Here is a 22,688-nt window from a genome sequence, read left to right as displayed (position 1 = left end):
CAGTGAGGAACTGGGTGGGGCAGATCCCCAGGTGGGCAGGGAGGATCCCCAGGGGGTGGGAGGCTGTGAGGATCCTGGGAAGGCAGGGCAGAACCGTTTGGGGTGTGTGTGTGTGAGGATCCTGGGGGGCAGGATGGATCCCTGGGGACGGGGGGGTGCAAGCCAAATCCTGGGGGGGTTGGGGGGACAGATTGCTGGGGTGGATCGCCAGCTCTGGGTCTGGAGAAGCAGCGAAGAAGAAGCAGGAGGCTGCAGTCCTTTAGAAATCATTGTTTATTAGTCGTTTGGAAGCAGTTACTTTCCCTCTTTATAACATGTCCCACCCGAGCTATACCAAGTGAGTAACATGGAGAGGTGCGATTCCTTCCGGCCCACGGCTCAGGAACACACGGGCATCCAGGGCAAGAGGAAGGGCAGGTCCCAGCGGGGCCTCAGAGACATGGCAGGGCTGGGCTGGCGCTGGCTGCCCGTACAGTACTGCTGAGTGAGGGCGGGCACATGGCTAATCCCATCAGTGTTAGTGACTTGGCTCTGCTGATAGTGCCAACCCCTCCCCACACACCGGAAGGGCCGTGTCCTCCAGCGTGGGGACGCGTCAGCCAATCAGATGGCCCCACCGCAAAGAACTCTAGGCGAATTTAACCCACCCATGAGCCCCTACAGGCCCCGCTGGCATGAGTGTCAGAGCAGGAGGAATTCCCCTGCCCGCCTGCATGGAGCCCACAAGCCCCATCCCGTGGCATCCCGCAGCGTGGGCACTGGGGCGGGCAGGCACGGAGGGGGCTGACAGACATGAGGGGCGGGGGATCAAGGCTGGCTAGCTGCTAAGCAGTTCCTGGCCAGCTGGACGGAGTCTTGGGAGCAGCTGGGATATGCTGGGCCTGGGCACTGCTGATGGGTCATTTGCCCATATGCTGGAGGCAGGTGGAGCCCAGCCCCTTGCTGTCCTCTTGGAAACCAGCCCCCATCTCCTCCTCCCCGAGGGCCCATGGCTCCCGTCCCCTGGGGAGGGTCCAGTCCTGCCCCATGGAGGCCTGCCCAGCTCTCCCTGCAGGGAGCTTTAGCACCAGTGGGAACGGCATTTCCCACAGTTTGTTCTGTGCTTCCCGCTGGAGAGAGGGCAGGGACCCCTGGGCCGGAGCGAAGGGAGCATCAGGGGCCATGGAATTCCCTCCGGGGGGCTGGCGGGGGAACGGGGGATGGGGCGGGATCGCTGCTTTACTCAGGGTTTACATTCTAGACCATGCAGTAGCACCAAAGTTCATGAGGTTAATGGTAGCAGCCTGGCTGGGTTACTTCCGCTTCCTGCCACAGTACTTCCCTTGCGCACAGCCCACGCCACCTGGCAGGGGACAAAAGAGGGCGTCAGTCCCAGCACTCCAAGCCCCTGGGCTCCCCCCAGACAGGGGCAGCAGGGTGTGGGACACGAGGCTGCCGCCTGGTGGTGATGGCGTAGGCCAACAGGCTCCCTGCTGCCGGCTGGGCGAGCGGTGTGATGTGCTCCCGGCCCGGGCACAACGCTGCGGAGGGCGTGGGCTCTCCCCAGCCTGACAAACGGGCTGCTGCGTGAGGCAGCGAACATGAGGCCAGGTCAGGCAGCAACATGCTATGAATGAAGGGTTGACTGTTGTGCCAGAGGCGGGCCACTGCCGCCCTGTGGGCACAGCTGCGATGTGGGGAGACAAAGGCTGCTCCCAAAGTGGGAGTGGCCTGGGTGAGCCCCTGGCAGTGGGGCATGCCGAACCAAGCACCAAGGCTATGGCCAGAAGCCTGAGCATGGGCAGCATGAGCACCTCGGCTGGCACCTGGCGTGGCCAGCGCAGCAGAACCAGGCTGCACGAAGTGACGAGGCCGGGGGAGCCCCAGGCTGAGAGGTCACATGGCTTCCTCCTTCCAAGTGCAAACGGTGAGTGGGGCTTTCCTATCCTGCTCCTCCAGCGCGTGCTGGCAAAGCCTGGCGACCACTTAGCCCTGTCTGGCACAGTCCCTGTAGGGGACACCTACCTCTGTATCCCAGGGCTCCCAGGGCCCCACCATAGGTCTTGAGAGGTTTTCCTGTGGAGAGGCAGAGAAAACAATCCATCAGCACAGGCCCCATGAGTGCGCAGCCCAAGAGGGGGCAGCAGGGAGCATGTGCTACCAGTTCCCCGCTCTGCCAGCCACAGTCCCTGGGAGCCTGAGGACCGGCGGTGTGCCTCATGGGCCCTCTCCCCCGAGCACCTCTCACAAGGGGCACTTCATGGGACCCCAGGGGGACTCCCTGGAGCAGCAGAACTGTTGGCAGCTCATCCAGGATGCCAGTTCCCAAAGGCAGCAGAGAGCGGTTCCCTGCCCCGAAGCCAACGATCCCTATCGACCAGCAGAGCAATGCGATCGAACCCCTTTGCCCCAGGGCCTGGCTGCAGCTGCAAGGCACAGAGACGTGCCCGCCCCTGCTGTGTGCACCAGGCTGGGTGCAGGGCCCACCTCCCAGGCATTCAGCCAGGGACTAAGTCAGGGTACCTGGCTGCAGAAGGCACCCCTGCTCAGATGGGTGAAGGCACGGGGGGTAGGGGTAGAGGAGCCCAGCACTGGAGCCTGGCTTGCCCACTGGAAGTGCTGTGTACTAGTGATGGGGCCCACTGCCTCCACAGAGTAAGGGATCTGGGGCTGCTGGACCCACTCCCCCTGGCTGCTGCAGGGGTGCTGCTGAGGAGGGTGGATCTGGGAGCTAAGGCACTGCACGGGCACTCAGGAGATGAGGACTCCCCACCCAGGGCAATTCACTCTGGGCCTGGGTTTCCAATGGGCGCAGTCCTTGGGGAATCTGGCCCCACAGCTGCAGAGTGCTGGGGAATCCAGGCCTTGGGAAGGGGCCGCAGGGTCCCCATGTATAACGTGAGGAGAGACCCAGCCCGTGTCTGCTGGTTTGGGCTGCGTGCACCTGGGCAGGGCCGGGCTGACGTGGGGACCTGTCTCGGGCCCATGCCCCAGGCCACAGGGACTGTACCTAAGGAATCGGGAAAGGGCTGCTCTTACCCCATGCCCCATTACCAGAGAAGGTGGGGCCTGAGCAGAAACCACTGCGCTGTAATGAGCCCTAGGGGAGAGCAAATGGCTTTGCGCTCACAGGCCGCACGCCTGTCCCAGACACGGTGCCCACCCCCTCGCACTGGCAGCTGCCTGGCATTGTCCTCAGGAGCTGGGAAAACTGCCCCAGCTCAGGGCTGGGGAGAGCAGGCTCTGGGGGCCCCCAGCCACACTGGGCTTCCCCAGGGAGAGGGGCTGGTTCTCCGGGCATCACTGAGTCCTGCCTCACCCAGCCCTGGCAGGCACGGGCACCCACTCACCGCCGTATCCCAGCTGGCCAGCGAGTCCACCTGGAAGAAAGCAAAATCCTCAGTGCCAGTCCTGTTGGTGCCTCACCCCCTCCTTTAGACACCCCTGTGCTGAACTGGGGCCTCTTGCAGGGGACCTGGCACCATCCCCTGAGGGCTGCCCCAGCTCCACCAGCTCAATCAGTCTTCCAGGCAGACTGAGTGTATGCGGTATGGAGGCCAGCATAGACCAGGGCCCAGCCAGCGGGCACAGCCTCCTGGCCATAGGCCCCAGCCAGTGGCACAGTCCCATGGGCACAGGCTCCAGTCCTTGGCCCATCCCCCTGGCCACAGGCCCCCCTCCTGGGCCCCAGCCATTGGGCATAGTCCCCTGTGCACAGGCCCCGCCTGTCGATGTTGGCCTGACTGCAGCACAATGTGGCAGGGCCATGCTGGGACCCCAGGTGCGGCCAAGAGGCCCATGCAGGGGGATGGGGCACTAGGCCGGGCTCATGACCCAGCTGTTAGGAGATAGGAACTGAGCTGCCAAATATACCTGGGTAAATGGGAGACAAACCGAAGCCAGGAACTCCAGCCCCTAGAACAAAATGAGAGTGGGTGAAGCTGGGGCAAGCCACTGGCCTGGCTTGAGGAGGGTTGTGCCATGCACCCCACAAGCATACTCTGGGCCTGCAGGTCACAGTAACACCCTGCCCCACGGGGGGCTGCCTAGCAGTACCAGAGGCTGTGCCAGAGGAGACCCAGGGCATGGCCTGGCACCACCTTGGGCCACAGCATTCCTGGCCCCACCCTGGCCAGGAAGTTGAGCCCCAAGGTCCAGTTCTCATCTGATCAAGGCTCAGTCCCACCTGAGCAGCAACGGCTGTGAATGCCTGGCCACATCCCCAGAGCTGGGCTGTGGGAACCCAGACCAGGGCACCCAGTTCCAGGACATCTGGCTGAATGGGGCCCCGCTGGCTCCTGTGCCCCGGAAAGCCCTCCCAGGCCATGGGTAGCTAAAGAGAAGTTCGGTTCCCTGGTGCCCAGGGCGCAGCGTCCGTAGGTCCTGGCAGCTTGTCCGGGACACTAGCCTGCCTGGGTTTGCTCCTCCTGCCAGAACAGCACAGTCCAGCTTCTCCACGAGCCTGCCTGGGGAGCGGCTAAAGAACAGGGCCCTGCCGAAGGCACCACTGGCATCAGCATCCCCACCCAGGGAGGCTAAGGCATTCCCTAGGCAATGCCCAGCAGAGCCGCAGGAGAGCAAGCGTGAGCTCCCCCCACAGCCCCGTTCACTCACCTGGCTGCAGGCCCCCAACACCGAACCCTACAACAGCAAACACAGCCAGTCACTAACACAATGACAGCAGCGCCAGAGTCATGACCTCCCTGCCATCCCCCACCCCCCACAGCGCCCCATGCTGGGAGAGGCTGGGCTGGTATAGTCAGGACTGGAGCCCCCCTGCCCCAGCCAGCGCTCCTGCCCTGTTTCCTACACTGTTGCCAGATGGGAGGCCCTAAGGCTAGAGGTCCCGCTGCAAAGGGCAAGGCACAGCTGGCTGCTCAGCCGAGGCCCAGGGCTCTGGGGACTGGCCAGAGGAACTGGGCACAGGCGATTGCTGCTGGTGTCACCTGGCGCAGCTCCAGTGAGCTTCATCTCACAGGCCCATGCCCCTCTCCCCAGGACCCTCCCTTCTCAGTACTGCTCTGAACCAAGAGATGCCAGCGCCTGGAAACAGGCTATTCACAGGACTGCGCCACATGGAGATGAGAGGAGGGGGTCAAGCTAAGCAGCCATGGGCTCCCTGCAGTCCAGCCACGGTCCAGCTGGCTGCAGAGAGAATGTTTCCCTCGTTCTAATTACAGCTCCACTCAGCTGGGCTGGCCCCTCCTGTGCCCACGGTTCACAACCCGCTGCACAGGGGAAGGCACGTGCTGGGGAGGCTCGAACCTGTCTGCACCAGCATGGCCACCATGCCCGGATATTGAGGGGATGAGCAGGGAGAGGTGGCTGCACTGGGCACATGCTGTCACCTGCAGCCTCTGACGGGGAAAGCTGCCTGGAACAGCTGCCTGCCCCAGGACCAGCCAGGTGGGCACCAGGGACTGAGACCCCCAGATCCATGGACAGAGCCAGAATACAAAGCAGCGTGACAAGGCAGGGCTGGGTGAGGCAGGGTGGGGGCAGGCCTGGGCTCACAGCCCCCCAGACTGACACAGGGCCCAGTGACAATCCCCTGGGACTAAGGTGACCAGTCACAGCACACAGGGCCTTAAGGGCCGGACTCCGGCCTATGTGCCAGCCAGTGCAGGCAGCCCAGGCCAAGCTGCTCCCCACAGCCAGCTGAGAGGCACTGTCTCTACGCACGGGTCTGTCCCTGGTGTAAGCTGACAGCTGGGCCAGGGAGAACCCAGTTCCTCATTTATTGCCATGGCTGCGGACCTGGCATAGGCTGCCCACCTTTGTTGGATGGTAGTAAGGGGAAAGCACGTGGAAAATACGGGACAAGACAGTATTTCAAGGGCCATTTTAGGGACACAACATTTTTCTGAGCACCACCTGGATTTCTCTCTCAAGTGAACATTTCTACCCTCAGGTGTCCAGTGCAGTTACCACCTGCATCAACCTAACGTTCCAGTGGTCAAGGGATGGCCCTCAAAGTATGGGATGGGTGCCCGGCCCATAACCTGCAGGGCAAAGGCTTCCCGAGTAACTCCCTAGGGAAGTGAGCTGTAGCTCACGAAAGCTCATGCTCAAATAAATTGGTTAGTCTCTAAGGTGCCACAAGTCCTCCTTTTCTTTTTGCAAAGACAGACTAACACGGCTGCTACTCTGAAATCTGATCCCTAGGGACACTAACACTGCACTCTCACCAGCATGCCTGCCCCTACAGCGCCCCCCGCTCACAGCCAGTGCTCCTACCCTGCTCCCTACAGTGCCCCTGCTGGGAGAGGCAGGGGATGGAGTAGCCAGGAGCTCCCTACAGCCAGCGCTCCTGCCCTAGTCCCCACAGCACCCCCTGCTGGGAGAGGCTGAACCCAGTGGAGCTGGGCCAGTTACATGGCTTGAGAGGTTTGCCACTAGCCCCTAGATACAGAAACCCTGTGGCACAGAACAGGTGGGAAATGCACCCCATCAGCATTCAGCAAAAACTGTAGCAGCCCCAGGCTGGGTGAGGGGGGTGAGGAAGGCCCCAAGTGGGCACAAGCCTGTGTCTCATGGCTCCATGACAGTGTGGGGGGGCCCAAGGTGCTGAGAGCTGGACAGATGGGGGCCCTCAGGGCGGCAGTGGAGTGTCCTGGATCTGAGATGCTAAGAAAGGAACATCCCATTATTGCCACTGTTTGGAGGCTGCTTTGGATGGGACCAAGGGGCCAGGGGGCCGGGGCCGCCTTCCCATGGGGACCAAGAGGCATTGAGGCTGGGGCCCCCTTCCCCTGGGACCAAGCAGGCGACATTCCCTAAGACTGGCATCCCACTCCAGCACTCCGTAGCCATGCACCCTGCCATCTGCGGGGAGGCCATCCCTTGCCACCCCCCGCGCCCAGCAGGGGACAGCCCAGCCCTGAGGCCAGGAGCTCTAGGGACTGTCCCAGCAACCTCCTCCCCCACAGGGCCGGGCATGGAGCAGGACAGGTGCTCTGGGTAGTGTGCATGAGAAGGCCCTGGAACCTTACTGTGAACCTGTGCACCATGCAGACACACACGCATGAACACATGCACACCCCCCATGTGTACGCACACAAGTGTACAGTACGCACACACTTAGCACACACATGCATGCAGGGCTGTCCATGCTAAGTGAAGCACTGCACCTGCCCTGGAGAGCTGTGTGCAGGCCTGGATGCCCTGGGTAGAACATGGGCACACACTGCCTTGTGGGGAGGAACCAGGTCCTATGAGCCTCTAGTGCTGGCTGACCCCCGGCAGCCCAGCTCCAGTGCCGTGGCCTGCCAAGCAAAGGCTCCGTCAGCCACTGGCCAGTGAGAGCAGCTGCTCACTGCCGGCAGCAGGCACCCAAGGCCAGCCGTGCCCCAGCTGGGCCAGCCCCTCTGGGCAGAGCAGAGCCAGTGGGTAGGGCAGTGCCCCAGAAGCTTGTGGCCTCCCAGACGTGAGGAGTGGTGTGTGGAAAGCGCCACGTGGGGAAGGGAGAGAGAGGAGGGCAGTGGCCTGTAGGCTGGCAGCCCCCATCACACACTCTGTGCTCCATCTGGCTCCTCTGGACAAAGCCTCTGGCCGTGCAGAGACTCTGGTAGTCCTGCGTGCTGGCTCCTCCGTGAGGGCTCCCCAGTGGGAGGTATGGCACCCCGCAGAGCCACTGCCCGGCCCCAGCACTGTGCCGGGAGCAGACTCCTGCTGGCATGCCCTTAGGGATGGGGCCTCTGGGGGAAGGGAGCTAGCCAGGCTGGGTCTGGCACTAGCCAGGGATGCCAGGATAGCAAGGGCCTGGGGCAAAGGGGTAGGATCAGGGCCTGGAGACTGGACTATAGGGAGAATCCTGCCCTCCCCGTCTGCAGACACAGCACGTCACCCCCAGCACCCTTCCCAGCACGTCACCCCCACCCGGCACCAGGGCCTCGCCTGCTGAAAGAGCCTTCAGGCCAGTGCCAGCCTCGGCCAGGACGAGGCCTTCTATGAGCAGGGGTGCAAGGGAGGAGAGGGGAGCAGGTGACAAACCACTGGGTGGCCCCCCACTGTGCCTGACCGCTCGCCCCCTGCCAGTCCCTGCCTTGGGTCTCTCCCAGCCCAGGGACCAGGGAATGCAGACATGTCCCAGCCTGCCAGCCCCCAGGGCAGCAGGCGAGACAAGGGGATGAGTCACTGACACAAAGATGGCAGGCCAGGGAGGGCGTGCTGGCAAGTGGGACGGGGTGGGGTGGAGCCTGGCCACGCACTGGGTGAGGCTGGGGAAGGGCTGCAGCTCCTGCATGGAGTGCGGTGGCTCTGGGGTGTCGGTGCCATGTGCTGAGTGAAGCCACGGCCAGAGGGGCTGGAACCCCACACTGGTCACCCCAGCCACTCCATGCTGCACAGGGAGAAGCCAGGCCTGAGACAGTTCCACCCTCAGCCGCTCTTGCCTGTATAGCCCATGAGCCTGGCTCCTAACCCGGGACTGGCCTGCAGCCAGCCACACTCCACCAGAGCCACTGCCAGGGAGGGCAGCTTCGGAGGGACAGGGATGCCCTCAGCCCTTGCTGAAGGGGGAAGGGATGAGTCAAACATTGCTACTTGCCGTCCTGGATGCCTGCCTGCAGCCATGAGGGCTAGGTCCCTGGCCAGGGCTCTCCGTGCTCCAGAGGGGAGCTTGGGAGCAGGGACAATGCTGTGCCAGGGGAGAGCACTGGAGCCCTGCAGCACCAGACTGCCCACCAGCTCTGGGAAGCCTTGCCACCAGGGCTCGAGGGCAGAGCCCCTCTCTTTCCCATGCTGACAGCACACTTGGGCAGAGCGCAGGGGCAAATTCTGCCTCTCCAGAGTTCTTGGCCCACAGAGCTCAGCATCTCTGGCAGCTGCATACCTGGGAGGCCCCTGGCACCTGTGACCCCAGCCCCAGGGACACCTGTCAGTCAGAGAACAAACGGTTACACCAGCCACGTTCCTCCTGTTCACTGGACGTACTTTCCTAGGCCAGTGCCTCTGCTGGATCATAGGTAAGGCTACGTTTCTGTCACAGAGGTCACAGGAGCCCCAGAACCCGTGACTTCCAGAGACCTCCCTGACATTCTCTGCTTCAGCCCAGGGGCTGCAGGACTCTGCAGCTGGCAGCCACGGGGGCTCTGGCAGGGTTCCAGCAACAAGCAACAGGGGCCCCTGCTAAGTTCCAGTGACAGGTGACAGGCCCTCCTCAGGGTTCCCGCAACAGCGGGGAGTGGGGGACACCTCGGGCGAGTGGCTGGGCATGTCCCATTTTCTCTTTGGGAAATATGGTCACCCTGCAGCTCCCAGCTGCCCTGGGCAGAGGGGGAACCCTACAGCGCCCAGCACCAGGGTGGCGGGGGAAACCAGAGAGCCGCAACAGCAGAACTCACAGGCAGGTCACAGCTCCCGTGAATTTTTGTTTATTGCCTGTGACCTGACTGTGACTTTTACTAAAAACAACCATGACAAAATCTTAGCCCCAATCGTAGGCCCAGAACCCCTCGCTCTGAGCCCTGCAGGGCGGGCAGCGCATTCACCGCTGCCCGACCAGCCCCTCCAGTGTGAAACAGCTGTATCTCCTGGTTCCCTGTCACAGCAAACCGGATTGTCACAAGATTTTAAACCTACGGATTTCCAAAGGGTGTGCACACACACACACACACACACGGGCATGACTTGCACACGCACATATGCACACATGTAAGTGACCTGCACGCACACACACATACGTGTGCATACATGACTTGCACAAGTGCACACACTCCCACACATACAACCTGCACACGCACACGTACTAAGAGACACACACACACACACGGCTGCGCACACACAGCCTACATCAGTGATCCCGATAAGAATGCACTGCAAGATGTAATAAAATAGCACCAGGAAGACAGGGGGAAAATGCTTTAGAAACATAAAATGAACTGGCCTCTTGGTGGTGCCATAGCACTACAGGCAGAGAAGGAAAGCGCCCGGTCCCTGCACATACCCGGCCCTGCACACCTGCCAGGTAAGTTCTTTCTGCGAGGCAGAGCAGTGAGGGGCTCAGGGATTTCTGCCTGCTCGCTGTGGACACTGCACCTTTGGCCAGTCTGCAATGGTTTCGTGGCCACAGATCATAGTCTGTAATGCTCAGTTACACCCCAAATGCCTTCTGCCATTTTTCCTTAATGCAAGGCAGAGAATTCACAGGCCTGAACTCACAAAACAATACAGTTCTGCTCCGACATGCACGTTTGTGGCAAAATAGTGAGAACCTGCCCAGCTAAACTCAGAAGTGGAGCTGGGGCCAATTCCGGCCAAAGGAAAGAACAAAGCCTGCTCTGGAGTGCTAGCTGGAGAGGAAATCCACAGCTCCTCCTGCCCCAACCCCTCCCTGCGTGTGGCACGGAAGGGGGAAGCAGACGCACTGGCTCTGTGGCACTCAAAGACGTGTCTAGTAGGCATCGAGTTTAAAGCAAACAGAAGGTAGCACTTCATACAATGCACAGTGAACTTACAGAACTCCTTGCCGGGGACTTAGTGAAGGCCAAAAGTATAACTGGGTTCAGACAAGAATTAAATCAGTTCCTGGTGGACATGTCCATCAATGGCTATTAACCAAGAGGTCAGGGATGCAACCCCATGTCCTGGGTGTCCCTAAACCTCTGACTGCCAGATGCTTTGAATGGATGATAGGGGACAGATCACTCAGTAAACTGCCCAGTTCTATTCATTCCCTCTGAAGCACCTGGCATTGGCTGCTGTCGGAAGACAGGATATTGGGCTAGATCAGGGGCCGGCAACCTTTCAGAAGTGCCAAGTACCAGAGGGGTAGCCGTGTTAGTCTGGATCTGTAAAAGCGGCAGAGTCCTGTGGCACCTTATAGACTAACAGACGTATTGGAGCATATGGTGTGCCGAGTCTTCATTTATTCACTCTAATGGAAGGTTTCGCGTGCCAGTCATACATTTTAACGTTTTTAGAAGGTCTCTTTCTATAAGTCTATAATATATAACTAAACTATTGTTGTAGGTGAAGTAAATAAGGTTTTTAAAATGTTTAAGCAGCTTCATTTAAAATTAAATTAAAATGCAGAGCCCCCCAGACCGGTGGCCAGGACCCGGGCAGTGTGAGTGCCACTGAAGATCAGCTCACATGCTGCCTTAGGCATGCTTGCCATAGGTTGCCTACCCCTGAGCTAGATGGACCTTTGGTCTGACCCAGTATGGCCGTTCTTATGTTACATCTGCCCCCGTTCCCTTCAGTAGAAGAGGGGTGTGGAACAGGGCAGGAACATTGGCTATGGGGAAGCTGCCTAGGCCCTGGAGACCCTAGCTCCCAAGCAGGGCCGTGCAGGGCAGGAGGGGGCAGAATTTCAAAGCCAAGGCTGGTGGGTGGAGACAGGGTTCCCAGGATGGATGTTGACGGCTCCGATCGGAAGTTGCTGTCAGTCTGGAGAGAGAGGTAGTTGGCTCTGGCTGTCTGCGCTGAGCGACAGGACAGCTCCTCAGCCCTCCACACAGAGGGCACCGGGGAAAAGTGGACAGGATGGGCCACAGTCAGTGGCGGGCAAAGAAGAGCCATTGGCTGGGTCACGGTGGGGAGGTGCATACCGTACTTTGGAGGCTTGGCGCCTGGCTGCACGCCCAGCTGAGGAATCCCTGCAGGGTGAGAAGAGCACTGCAGTTAGACCCAGGAGCCGCATGGCACCCGGTGCCTGTCCGTCGCCAACCCGCCTCACTTGGCTTCAAGAGAAAGATGGTGCATGGGTGACTGTTCTGCACTTCACATTCAGAGCCACCTGCTACTACTCACAGCAGGGCCCAACACTTCTGGTGCTCCCGTGCCAGAGCTGCCCCAGTGCCCAGGAGATACCCTCTGAGGGGCATCCCATCGTGCTGTGGGAGGAGTCTAGCCATGCATGTTCCATGGGAACCAGCACCACTGAGTGACAGGATATGCAATTACCTGCTCCAGGTACAATGCCCGTTCCTGGCACTTGTCCTGCGCCGGGCACAAAGACTGGCACTCCCCCAGTCCCCGGCGTTACAACAGGTACCCCACCAGCCCCAGGCGTTGCGACTGGCACCCTGCCAGCCCCGGGCACGATGCCAGGCACCCCGCCTGCCCCGGGCACGACGCCAGCACCTGTGGAGAGGAACGGGGGTTAAGGCCAGAAGCGCAGGCTGGAATGGAAGGGGACACGAGGAGCCTGTGCAGGCTCAGTGTGAGTATTTCTGGGCTGGGTCTCTGTGCCTCTGACATGGGCCCATTCAGTGGGCCAGACCCGTAGCCCTTCACACTCCTCGCACTCGCTCCGCATGGGGGTGAGGGCAGGCGATGGGCAGCAGGGCCTCTAGGAGCAACCCTGCACTCTGCACGGGGGCCCTGACACCCGAGCTGGGCGGGGTCTTGTGTCTAGGATGCAACCCACACCACACCAGCCACAGATACAGTCACGGCCTGGAGGAGCCGCTTGCCAGCTGCAGGGTTGGCTGCCCTGGCTGCTTGGAGGCTGGAGCATCCTTTCCTGTGGTGAGTCGGGATTCAGACCCAGGTCAGAAAGACCAGGGCTCAGACAGCCCCCTGCAAGGAAGGGCTGTCTGCTGCTCCATGGCCCCAAGGACAGAGGGAGATGCAAGGCTGGGGCTGGAGCAGAGGGTCCAGGGCTGGAAGGAAGGGGAGGAGAGCCCGGGTTAGAGGGGGAGGGCTGGAGGGAAGGGGGAAGGGTTGTGGCTGGAGGGGGAGGGCTGGAGAGAGTGGGGGAGAACCAAGGCTGGAGCGGGAGAGCCAGGGAAGCCCAACTCACCATACTTGGCTGCTTTGGCAGCTGCTTTAGCTGCTGCTGCGGGACTGATGACTCCTGGAAGAGAGCGAGAGGCAGGGATTATAGTTCTGCCCTGGTGAACAGCCCGGCTCATTCACACTCTCTCCTCTGCCCAGCCAGGAACATGGGCACCACTGCCCCTGCCCAGCTCTGCCTCTGCTGAACCCCTCCTGCTCTTCCCCGTACACCATTGCAGATTCCCTCTCCGGCAGTGTCTGCACGGGCACAAGGGACCCAGCCTGCTCGCAGGAGCAGAGCAGCCTGCGTCTGTCTGACCCGTCCCTGCGCAGGCTCAGATCACCTGGTGGCACCAACACCTGCCCCTGTGTGCCAGGGAGATGGGCCAGTGGGATCAGTGGCTCTGAGCCTGGGGACGGAGGGACGCTGACTCTGGGCTGCTCAGACACCAACACAGCCTGGCACTGCTGCCTGCCTGTGACGCAGCCGACTCCACCAGCTCCCATTTGATTACAGGCAGGTCCCAAGCCTGTGCCAGAACCGTAGTCAGCAATGAGCGGTTGGCAGAGCTGGGGTGCCATACCCAGATCCCACTCTGAGAGCGGGAGAATGGCAGGACTCCACCCCAGACAGGGAGGGACAGGAGGCTGGACAGCAGAGGGGTCACTCAGAGAGACCAGCAAGGGGGCAGGGGTACACTCAGCTCCGTCACTGGCCAACCCTATCACATGGTACCGGGGAGCCAAACCCACTCATCCACTACTGTAATAGAATGAGACGGTCTCCAATTCTGCCCGCACCTGGGACGCCTCCGACTCCACCAGGCACCAGGCCTCCAACTCCACCGGGCACCAGGCCTCCGACTCCACCGGGCACCAGGCCTCCGACTCCACCGGGCACCAGGCCTCCGACTCCGCCAGCTCCTGCAGAAGGTTAGATATGTGAAATGCAGCCGTGGTCTGGGAACGCAGGGCCTATAAAGGTGTGGAAGATGGCAAGGACTGAGGTAGGTAGAAAGTGTGGGGCCTTCAAATAGCACACAGGTGGATTGTAACGGAGAGCAGTGCTCAGATAGCAAAACACTGGGTGCAGTATAAGAACTGATTAAGAGAGAGAGAGAGATCTGTATGGAGGTGGATGGACAGTGGATGAGTCTGTTTGGGGCTGCGTGGATGGACAGTGGATGGGTCTGTTTGGGGCTGTGTGGATGGACAGTGGATGGGTTTGTTTGGAGATGGGTAGATGGACAGTGGATGGGTCTGTTTGGGTCTGGGTGGATGGACAGTGGATGGGTCTGTTTGGAGATGGGTGGACGGACAGTGGAAGGGTCTGTCTGGGACTGTGTGGACGGAGAGTGGATGGGTCTGTCTGGAGATGAGTGGACGGAGAGTGGATGGTTCTGTCTGGAGATGGGTGGATGGACAGTGGATGGGTCTGTTTGGGGCTGGGTGGACGGACAGTGGATGAGTCTGTTTGGGGCTGGGTGGATGGACAGTGGATGGGTCTGTTTGGAGATGGGTGGACGGACAGTGGACGAGTCTGTTTGGGGCTGGGTGGATGGACAGTGGAAGGGTCTGTTTGGGGCTGGGTGGACAGATATGGGATGGGTCTGTTTGGGGCTGGGTGGTTGGACAGTGGAAGGGTCTGTTTGGGGCTGGGTGGGTAGACAGATATTGGATGGGTCTGGTTGGGGCTGGGTGGATGCACAGTGGATGGGTCTGTTTGGGGCTGGGTGGATGGACAGTGGATGGGACTGTTTGGGGTTGGGTGGATGGACAGTGGATGGGTCTGTCTGGAGATAGGTGGACGGACAGTGGAAGGGTCTGTTTGGGGCTAGGTGGACGGACAGTGGAAGGGTCTGTTTGGGGCTAGGTGGACGGACAGTGGATGGGTCTGTTTGGGGCTGGGTGGACCGAAAGTGGAAGGGTCTGTTTGGGGATGGTTGGATGGACAGTGGATGGGTCTGTTTGGAGATGGGTGGACGGACAGTGGATGGGTCTGTTTGGAGATGGGTGGATGGACAGTGGAAGGGTCTGTTTGGGGTTGGGTGGATGGACAGTGGATGGGTCTGTTTGGGGCTGGGTGGATGGACAGTGGATGGGTCTGTTTGGGGCTGGGTGGATGAACAGTGGAAGGGTCTGTTTGGGGCTGGGTGGACAGATATTGGATGGGTCTGTGTGGGGCTGGGTGGATGGACAGCGGATGGGTCTGTTTGGGGCTGAGTGGATGGATAGTGGAAGGGTCTGTTTGGGGATGGTTGCATGGATAGTGGATGGGTCTGTTTGGGGCTGGGTGGATGGACAGTGGATGGGTCTGTTTGGGGATGGTTGGATGGATAGTGGATGTGTGTTTGGGAATGGGTGGATGGATAGTGGGTGGGTCTGTTTGGGGATGGCTGCATGGATAGTGGGAGGGCTCTTTTGGGGATAGGTGTGTGGACAGTGGGTTGGTCTGTTTGGGGATGGGTGCATTGGATAGTGGGGGTTCTGTTTAGGGAGGGGTGGATGGAATTAGCTGCATTATTTCCTAAACGGCTCTCCAGACTCCACGAACCCCTCAGTGCATGGAAGAGGAGTTTGCCAACTGAATACACGATGCGTCCTGGGCTAGTCCTCGCCCGAGGGGCTGGGTTGCCCATGTCTTATATGTAACACGGACAGACCCCGTTCGCCAGTGGGCGGAATTGAACCTGGGCCTCATGAGCAGCTACTGCATGAGCTAAGAGCCGCATGGATCTTAGCGAAGGCTGCAGAACAGACTCATTACTCTCTCTCTAAGGGGTCTCGGTGCCACTAGATGTGACAGAGCCCCAAGCCCAGGAGGTGTGTGGGTTACACACATTGTGGTCAGCACATACCACCCCTCCCTGCCCCCAAAGGAATCTCTGCCCCAACTGGGCTGGAAAGGTGATGGCACTCACCACGTGCCTTTACTTCTGCTCTGTTCACATGCGGCTCAGGCAGCTGCCTCACCCCTTCTTAGGAGGGCCCAGACTGCTCTGGGTGGGAGGTTGTTATTTCCTGGAACCCCAAGCCCCAGCTTTGGCCATGACCCCCTCCTGCTGGGACTCTCAGGGAGCCAGCAGTCGCAGGGCACTGTGGATAGCCAGAGAAGGAAGAGCTGACTCACCGTACTTGGCTGCTTTGGCTGCTGCTTTGGCTGCTGCTGCCGGACTGACAACACCTGGGGACAGAAATGTGTGGAGAATGAAACTTGGGTGGAGATGCATTCCCCAGGGATGGAATCCAACAGACCCCATAGCATATCCCAGCACAAAAAAACACTGTTCCTGCAGCATGCTCTCCCACCGCAGGGACAAGGGGGAAGACCCCACCCTCAGCAGCACCTGGGGATGCTCCAGATTGCAGCGGAGCATCATGGGACTCTTTTCCTTCCCCTGCAGTGGCCATTACAGATCACTGCAGCAGTGAGGATCCCAGACCAAGTGGCAAGTCCTATCTCAGTTAAAGCAAAAGTTACCTCCAATGCCAGGCACCAGGGCTCCACCAACACCGGGGACCAGACCGGCACCAATGCCGGGCACCAGACCCCCACCAATGCCGGGCACCAAGCCTCCAACTCCCGGTACCACACCTGGTATGCGTCCAGCCCCTGTTGAGAGGTTCAGTGGTGAGGCCAGGGCAGGAAGCAGGGCTGTATCCCCCTGTACTCGGGGCCCATGATATGGCTGTAAAGGGTGCCCTGCCATTAGATTTAGAGAGATATGAATGGAGATCCTGGTTTGCCATCCACTCCCCCATTATCCTCTCAGCCCATAACCAGGCACCGATAGGGGCCATCCAGCCATCCCAAAACAGACCCACCCACTATCCTTTTCATGTCCATCCATTCACCCATGTGACGCACAGTGAATGCTGTGAAGTGCTCATTCCCAATGTTCAAAGTGCCCCACTCTGGCAGAGGCAGGAATCATGTACTGCATGTACACGATAGGCTGCAGGGCTGTTACTAGCAGGTCAGACTGTTGTACCAGTTTCTTCCATGTTTCTTCCATGAGATCCTCTAATGCACTGTCTGGCTCTAGCTATGACCTGCTCAGATAAGGATGTTACACCTGGCGCTAATTCATGGCTGATCAGTATAGTACAATTTAGCATTCCATTATGTCTCCCCCTTTAAATTCTACATTCCTACCAGTACAGACCAGATTGTTCAGTGTCTCTGAATCGTACTGGTTTTCTAATTACATGACCTGAATACATAACAACTAGGTCATCTGGCTGTCCATTGGTTGTAACAACTGTCTCTGGTCAGTTTGGAATCTTTGAATCTTCTTCTTATTCTGCATCTGCCATCTGTAGAATTTGCTTGTTGATTGTTCTTTCTGAAGAACAAAATGTAGATGTTGATCGCTTCTAGATGTTGAACTCTCCACTGTTGGTCTCAATCATGTACGATCTGGGGGCTGAATTCTCTTTTTTTATAACAGCTGGAGTTGTCCTTCCTTTTTCTCCATCCTGTTTGACACAAACACATCTCCAGCTTCTAGACCCAGCAGGTCCCAGAGTGATGTCTGTTGTAAAGTGTTCCATAAGCTCTTTTTGCCTTTGTATCCAATTTGGCTACTTTCTTCATGTCTGGCCACTTTGGAGATAGATTCTTTTCCAGAATTGGAACAGTAGTTCATAGTTGTCTTCCCACCAGGAGCTGTGCTGGGACTATATACAGTAGCCACTATTGGTGTTGATCTGTAGCTCAGAAGACCAAGGAATGGATCTTCCTGCCTTAGGATTTTCTTGTGTGTCTGTACAGCTCTCTCAGCCTCTCCATTCATTTGTGGGTAATGTGGGCTACTAGTAATACGAACAAAAGCATATTTTGTTCAGAATGACTTAAATTCTGCTGCAGTGAGTTGTGGTCCATTGTCCATCACAAGTTGTTCTGGAATACCAAAGTGAGCAAAAGTGCATTTCAGTTTCTCCATAACACATGTTGTGTCTTTCAATTACACTATTTCTATTGTGATACAGCAGGCCAGAGGGCAGCAGAAGGGTGATCAAAGGGAGATATGTAAGCCCCAGGATGATGAGAGCCTTATTCCCTGTAGAGGGAAGAGAGGTTGCTATAGATTAATTAGAGCACCTGAAGCCAGTCACCTGATAAAAACCCTCTGCTTCAATCAGACAGCTGGAGGAGTTGAAGCAGAGTGGTTTGGGGTTGGAGCAGAGAGCTGTTTGAAGAAGTGCTGTGGTAGGCCAGAAGACAAAGACCCTAGGTAAAGGGAAACCTGGTTTGTACAGAGCAGAGGGACTCCACAGACACAAGGGGTTGGGAGAAACCTGGCCCAAGCAGAGGGAGGGCAGGAAGTCCCACAAGCTGAAGGGCCAGAGAGGGAAGTAGTCCAGGGGAAGGAATTGCTAGTTCAAGTGAAAAAAAAAGGAGGACTTGTGGCACCTTAGAGACTAACCAATTTATTTGAGCATAAGCTTTCGTGAGCTACAGCTCACTTCATTGGATGCAACTTGGTTAGTCTCTAAGGTGCCACAAGTACTCCTTTTCTTTTTGCGAATACAGACTAACACGGCTGTTACTCTGAAATAGTTCAAGTGGTTTGCTGCTATCTCTAGGGCCCCTGGGCTGGGACACCAAGTAGAGGATTGGCCTAGGTCCCTCCCTCTCCACTCCCCTTCTCTGGGATACCAGTGGGACAGTTAATACCCCAGACCAGGGGTGAGAAATGGTGCCCTGAACCTCCCCTAGAAGAAGAGAAAGTGCGGGACCCATCATAGTAGTGCTGATAATTTGCCACACTATATACCTGGAAAAATAGTCCACAATGACTAGGTAATGATCTCCTCTGAATTTGCATAAATCAGCTTGTCTCTTCTAAGGTCTCTCTGGTAGGAGTGTCTGTACACTGCATGATCTACCATTGTCTCAAGTTTATTTGTACTGGATCTCTTTTCTAAAGTCCAATATCATCAAATCCTCTGAGTTCTTCCACCTTTCTCACTAGGCCTGTCATGGCTGCCATGCTGTGTCTGAGAAGGTTCTTGGTCTTTGATCACACGCAATCTGAATGCACAGCTTTTGTCTTGTATTACTGTGGTGAAGTGGTCCATGCAGTTCAGAATACCGCCAGGGCTAGTCAGAGCTGTGTCAGCTGATTTCAGCTCTGGGAGGGGCAGAAGGGGATTGTAAATCCCTTCTGAGATGATGGTCACATCTGCTTCTGAGTTAACATTAAAGTTAATAGTCTTCCCATGAATATTCTGTTTCATTCTCCAGGCTGTCATCACACGATATATTGTATTAACAATGGCATGTGATCATCTGTAATGTTAGTCAACTCCCTGATTGCCTTGGTATGGCAAACAGCTACAAAATGTCCATATTATTTACAGGTGCATGTATTATACCTTGTGCCTTTGACTAAATATAAATCTGATGGACTATGAATTTTTCCATGTCTTGTACATTCTGTCTGAAAGGCGTTGTAGTTTGCCTGGGACTCCCTCATAGCCTCAGGGTTTTGGTGCCTTTTCAACTCATGCTGTGTCTGTTTACAGCTTCTAAGATACTTTCAGATGTCTCAAGTTGCTCCTGCCTTTTGTGCTACTTTTTGACAAGCTCAGCCTGCTTTGCTCTCTGAGTAGCTGTGAGTAGGTTTAAATCTGCCTTTAATTGCCATTCCTATCGCTGTAGTTGTCTGTTGACTCAGTAATCAGCCCGTCTCTGATATTTTCATGTTCTGCATTCCCAAAATCAGTTGTCGGCCAATACATGCAGAGCTATTATAAAACATTAAACATTTTCTCCTGGTTCTTGAATTCTCTGGTGGAAACATGCTCTTTCATAAACTACATTTTTCTGAGGTATACAGTATGCATCAGACATAGCCAGAACCTTTTCCTAGTTATCTTTTTGACTGTCTGCAGTAAAGGTAAAAGATTTAAAGATATGCTCTGTCTGCTTCCCACAGCATCAATTAATATTGATACTGGAACATCCCCAGTTTCCTTATGGAGTCTCATAGCAATGCAAAATCTTGAAAAATGTGGCTTCCAGTCTGGCCATTCTGAAGGGCAGAGAAGAACTGCATGATGATGAGATCCCACAACCTTTGTTGCTTTTGTTCCTTCTGTTTGCAACCTTTGCTGCTGTTTTCCTTCTGTTTCTGTTCTCCTCTGGCGCTAGTTTACTTCCAACACCATGTCTGTACTTCTTGTAGATGGTAAATTGCAGGGCTGCTACTACCCGATATGGATTGGCTGCGGTGCTTCCTTCCCAGAGAGATACACTGGAGATGGGTTCACTCCAAGACCTTTCAGTGCTCTGCCTTACTTTAGCTATGACCTGCCCAGATAAGATAAGTGACACTGGGCTCCACCTACTGGCTGAACAGTAGAATTCAGTTTCACATTCTGGTACAGCAGGGTCTGCAAAGGTCTCTGCGGTGCCTGGTGTCATCGGAGACACATAAGGGGAGTGAAGGCTGGGCACTCCTGCCAGGTGACCCCCTGTGCCATGGGACCCTCGTATCCTGCTGCGCAGCGTGGACCGGTCTCCGTCTGCGCTCCATGCTGACGGCCCTGCTGCACGATGGCCTGTCTGAACTAACAGATGCCAGTGATGCCAGAAGGCTACAGATGCCAGCAAAAAGGACTCTGGCCTGCAATCAGGAAGCCCTGGGGAAAGGGCAAAGCTGCAGAGCAGTAAGAGAGGAGGAGCTGACTCACCATAGGCTGCTGCTTTCGCTGCTGCTTTCGCTGCTGCTGCTGCTCCTGCTGGGATTCCAGCTGTTTGGGACACAGTAGAGAGAGAGTCAGGGCTCTGAGACGGGGAGAACACAACCCCACAGGCCCATTGGTCAGTCGAATTGTGCAACTTCACCTCCAACTCCTGGGACACCGCCGGGCACCAGGCCAGGGACACCGCCGACGCCGGGCACCAGGCCAGGGACACCGCCGACGCCGGGCACCAGACCTCCAACACCAGCCGCTCCTGCAGAGTTAGAGGAGAGAAACCCAGTCCCACTCAACGTAAACTCTAAGGCCAGGTCTACACTAGGGACGGGGATCGATCTAAGTTACGCAACTTCAGCTAATTGAATAACGTAGCTGAAGTCGACGTACTTAGATCTACTTACCGTGGTGTCTTCACTGCAGTAAATCAATGGCTGATGCTCTCCCATCAACTCCTCCTGTGCCTCTCACCTGGTGGAGTACCAGAGTTGACGGGAGAGTGCTTGGCGGCCGATTTATCACATCTAGACTAGACGTGATAAATTGACCCCCGCTGGATCGATCGCTGCCTGTCAATCCAGCGGGTAATGTAGACAAGCCCTAAGTGCCCAGTGGAGCTGGGCCACTGCAATTCTGCTGCTGTGTGCTCCCATCATGTCAGACACACCAGAGGAAGGGGCATTGTAAACATCCTGCAAGTTCATCTCAGCCCTACACTAGAGGGACAGTCTGATGGAATAGGAATTCATTCTCCAGGGGGATGAAACATCTTCTACTCCAGCAGGAACTAGGGAGGATGTTAAAAATCAACTGCTAAAGTTATACAAATCTGCTGGACTGGAGAATCTGCACCCAAGAGTTTTAAAAGAGCTGGCAGAAGAGGTCCCAGAGTCATTGATGTTGATATGTAATACATTTTGGAAACCTGAGCAAGTCCCAGAAGACTAGAAAAATGCCAATGTGTGCAAGTACTCAAATGGGCAAGTGGGATGACCTGGGTAGATATAGGCCACATAGCCTGACATCAATCCTGGGCAAAGATATGGAAGGGCTGATATGGAATGCAATCAGGAAAGTATTAAGGACAGCAGCATGGCATTTAGCATGCTCTTCCAGACAACAGGTCCTGTCAAAAAAGCCTGGCATTGTTTGTGAGGAGAATACAAGTCTGGGTGACAAAGAGAATAATGTGGATATTAAAGAGAGGTTTGGATCCTTTACAGTTGTGACTTGCACCCCATAATGCTTTATAGAAATATGCCTATGAATGTAAATATGGCATAACTGGAATATGTTTTATGCTACATATGCCATGTAACATATCTCTGCAAAGGTTGTGATCTACTGAATGTATTCATCCTATTTGCATGCATGTATCATTTTTGTATTTGAAGTTATAAATATTGGCTGTGTACTTGTTTGATTTTAAGTAGCCTCAGTGAAGCATTTGGTTAGCTTCTTGAGAAAAGACTATTCTCAGTAAGTGCCCAATCAAGAAACACTTAAGCTGACAATAGACTTTGATAGATGCCAATCCACATCTGAGCTTTCCTTGGAATGTTCCTGTAGAGAACTAAGTCATACATAGACATGTGACTTGCCCAGGTGACTCCAAAACTCCATCTTGTAGAGGGAATTCTACACAGGGGGAGGAAGGGGTTTCCACCCACAAGAGAGAAACTATGTAAAGCCCTGGGAGACCCCTCCATTTTGTCTTCAGCTGGCTCAAGAGATGGCCTCTCCGCCCCAAAGAGATGCCTTAAAGAAACTGGAACAAAGGACAGTAACTACGGGGGTGTGAGTGATTGCTGGACCCAAACTAGAAGGAGGCTAGTCTGCCAAAGAAGCTTACTGGAACATCTCTGAGGGTGAGATTTCATCTGTAATCACTTTCTTACTGTATTAGGCTTAGACTCGCATGTTTCATTTTATTTTGCTTGGTAATTCACTTTGTTCTGTCTGTTATTACTTGGAACCACTTAAATCCCACTTTTTGTATTTGATAAAATCACTTTTTACTTATTAATTAACCCAGAGTAAGTATTAATACCGGCGAGGGAGGCAAACAGCTGTGCATATCTCTCTATCAGTGTTATAGAGGGCGAACAATTTATGAGTTTACCCTGTATAAGCTTTATACAGGGTAAAATGGATTTATTTGGGGTTTGGACCCTACTGGGAGTTGGGTATCTGAGTCTTGGAGACAGGAACACTTCTTAAGCTGTTTTCAGTTAAACCTGCAGCTTTTGGGGGACGTGGTTCAGACTTGGGTCTGTGTT

The 22,688-nt window shown here is 56.3% G+C and overlaps 1 protein-coding gene across 6 annotated transcripts in view; it reads right to left on the bottom strand.

Annotated features, from left to right (window-relative positions):
- Positions 1–255: 255 nt before the first annotated feature.
- Positions 256–22,688, bottom strand: part of ELN (elastin) — a 96,751-nt gene continuing 74,318 nt past the window's right edge. For 3 of the 6 annotated variants that reach the window (XM_048823883.2, XM_048823885.2, XM_048823884.2), the window contains 13 exons: positions 20,558–20,668; positions 20,404–20,463; positions 16,184–16,315; positions 15,833–15,886; positions 13,504–13,626; positions 12,728–12,781; positions 11,887–12,066; positions 11,532–11,579; positions 4,594–4,620; positions 3,853–3,894; positions 3,330–3,359; positions 2,005–2,055; positions 256–1,342 (listed from right to left, as the gene is read on the bottom strand). In XM_048823883.2, coding sequence (XP_048679840.1) covers positions 1,293–1,342; positions 2,005–2,055; positions 3,330–3,359; positions 3,853–3,894; positions 4,594–4,620; positions 11,532–11,579; positions 11,887–12,066; positions 12,728–12,781; positions 13,504–13,626; positions 15,833–15,886; positions 16,184–16,315; positions 20,404–20,463; positions 20,558–20,668 — 962 coding nt within the window. In that variant the 3' untranslated portion in view covers positions 256–1,292. The remainder of the gene's footprint in view (positions 1,343–2,004; positions 2,056–3,329; positions 3,360–3,852; positions 3,895–4,593; positions 4,621–11,531; positions 11,580–11,886; positions 12,067–12,727; positions 12,782–13,503; positions 13,627–15,832; positions 15,887–16,183; positions 16,316–20,403; positions 20,464–20,557; positions 20,669–22,688) is intronic. The other 3 variants (XM_048823886.2, XM_048823887.2, XM_048823897.2) reach the window with 3 other exon arrangements.

The sequence above is a fragment of the Caretta caretta genome, chromosome 17, assembly GCF_965140235.1.
Source record: "Caretta caretta isolate rCarCar2 chromosome 17, rCarCar1.hap1, whole genome shotgun sequence".
Taxonomy (NCBI): domain Eukaryota; kingdom Metazoa; phylum Chordata; order Testudines; family Cheloniidae; genus Caretta; species Caretta caretta.
Note: the sequence above shows the minus strand (reverse complement) of the source record. Positions and strands in the feature narration are given on the sequence as shown.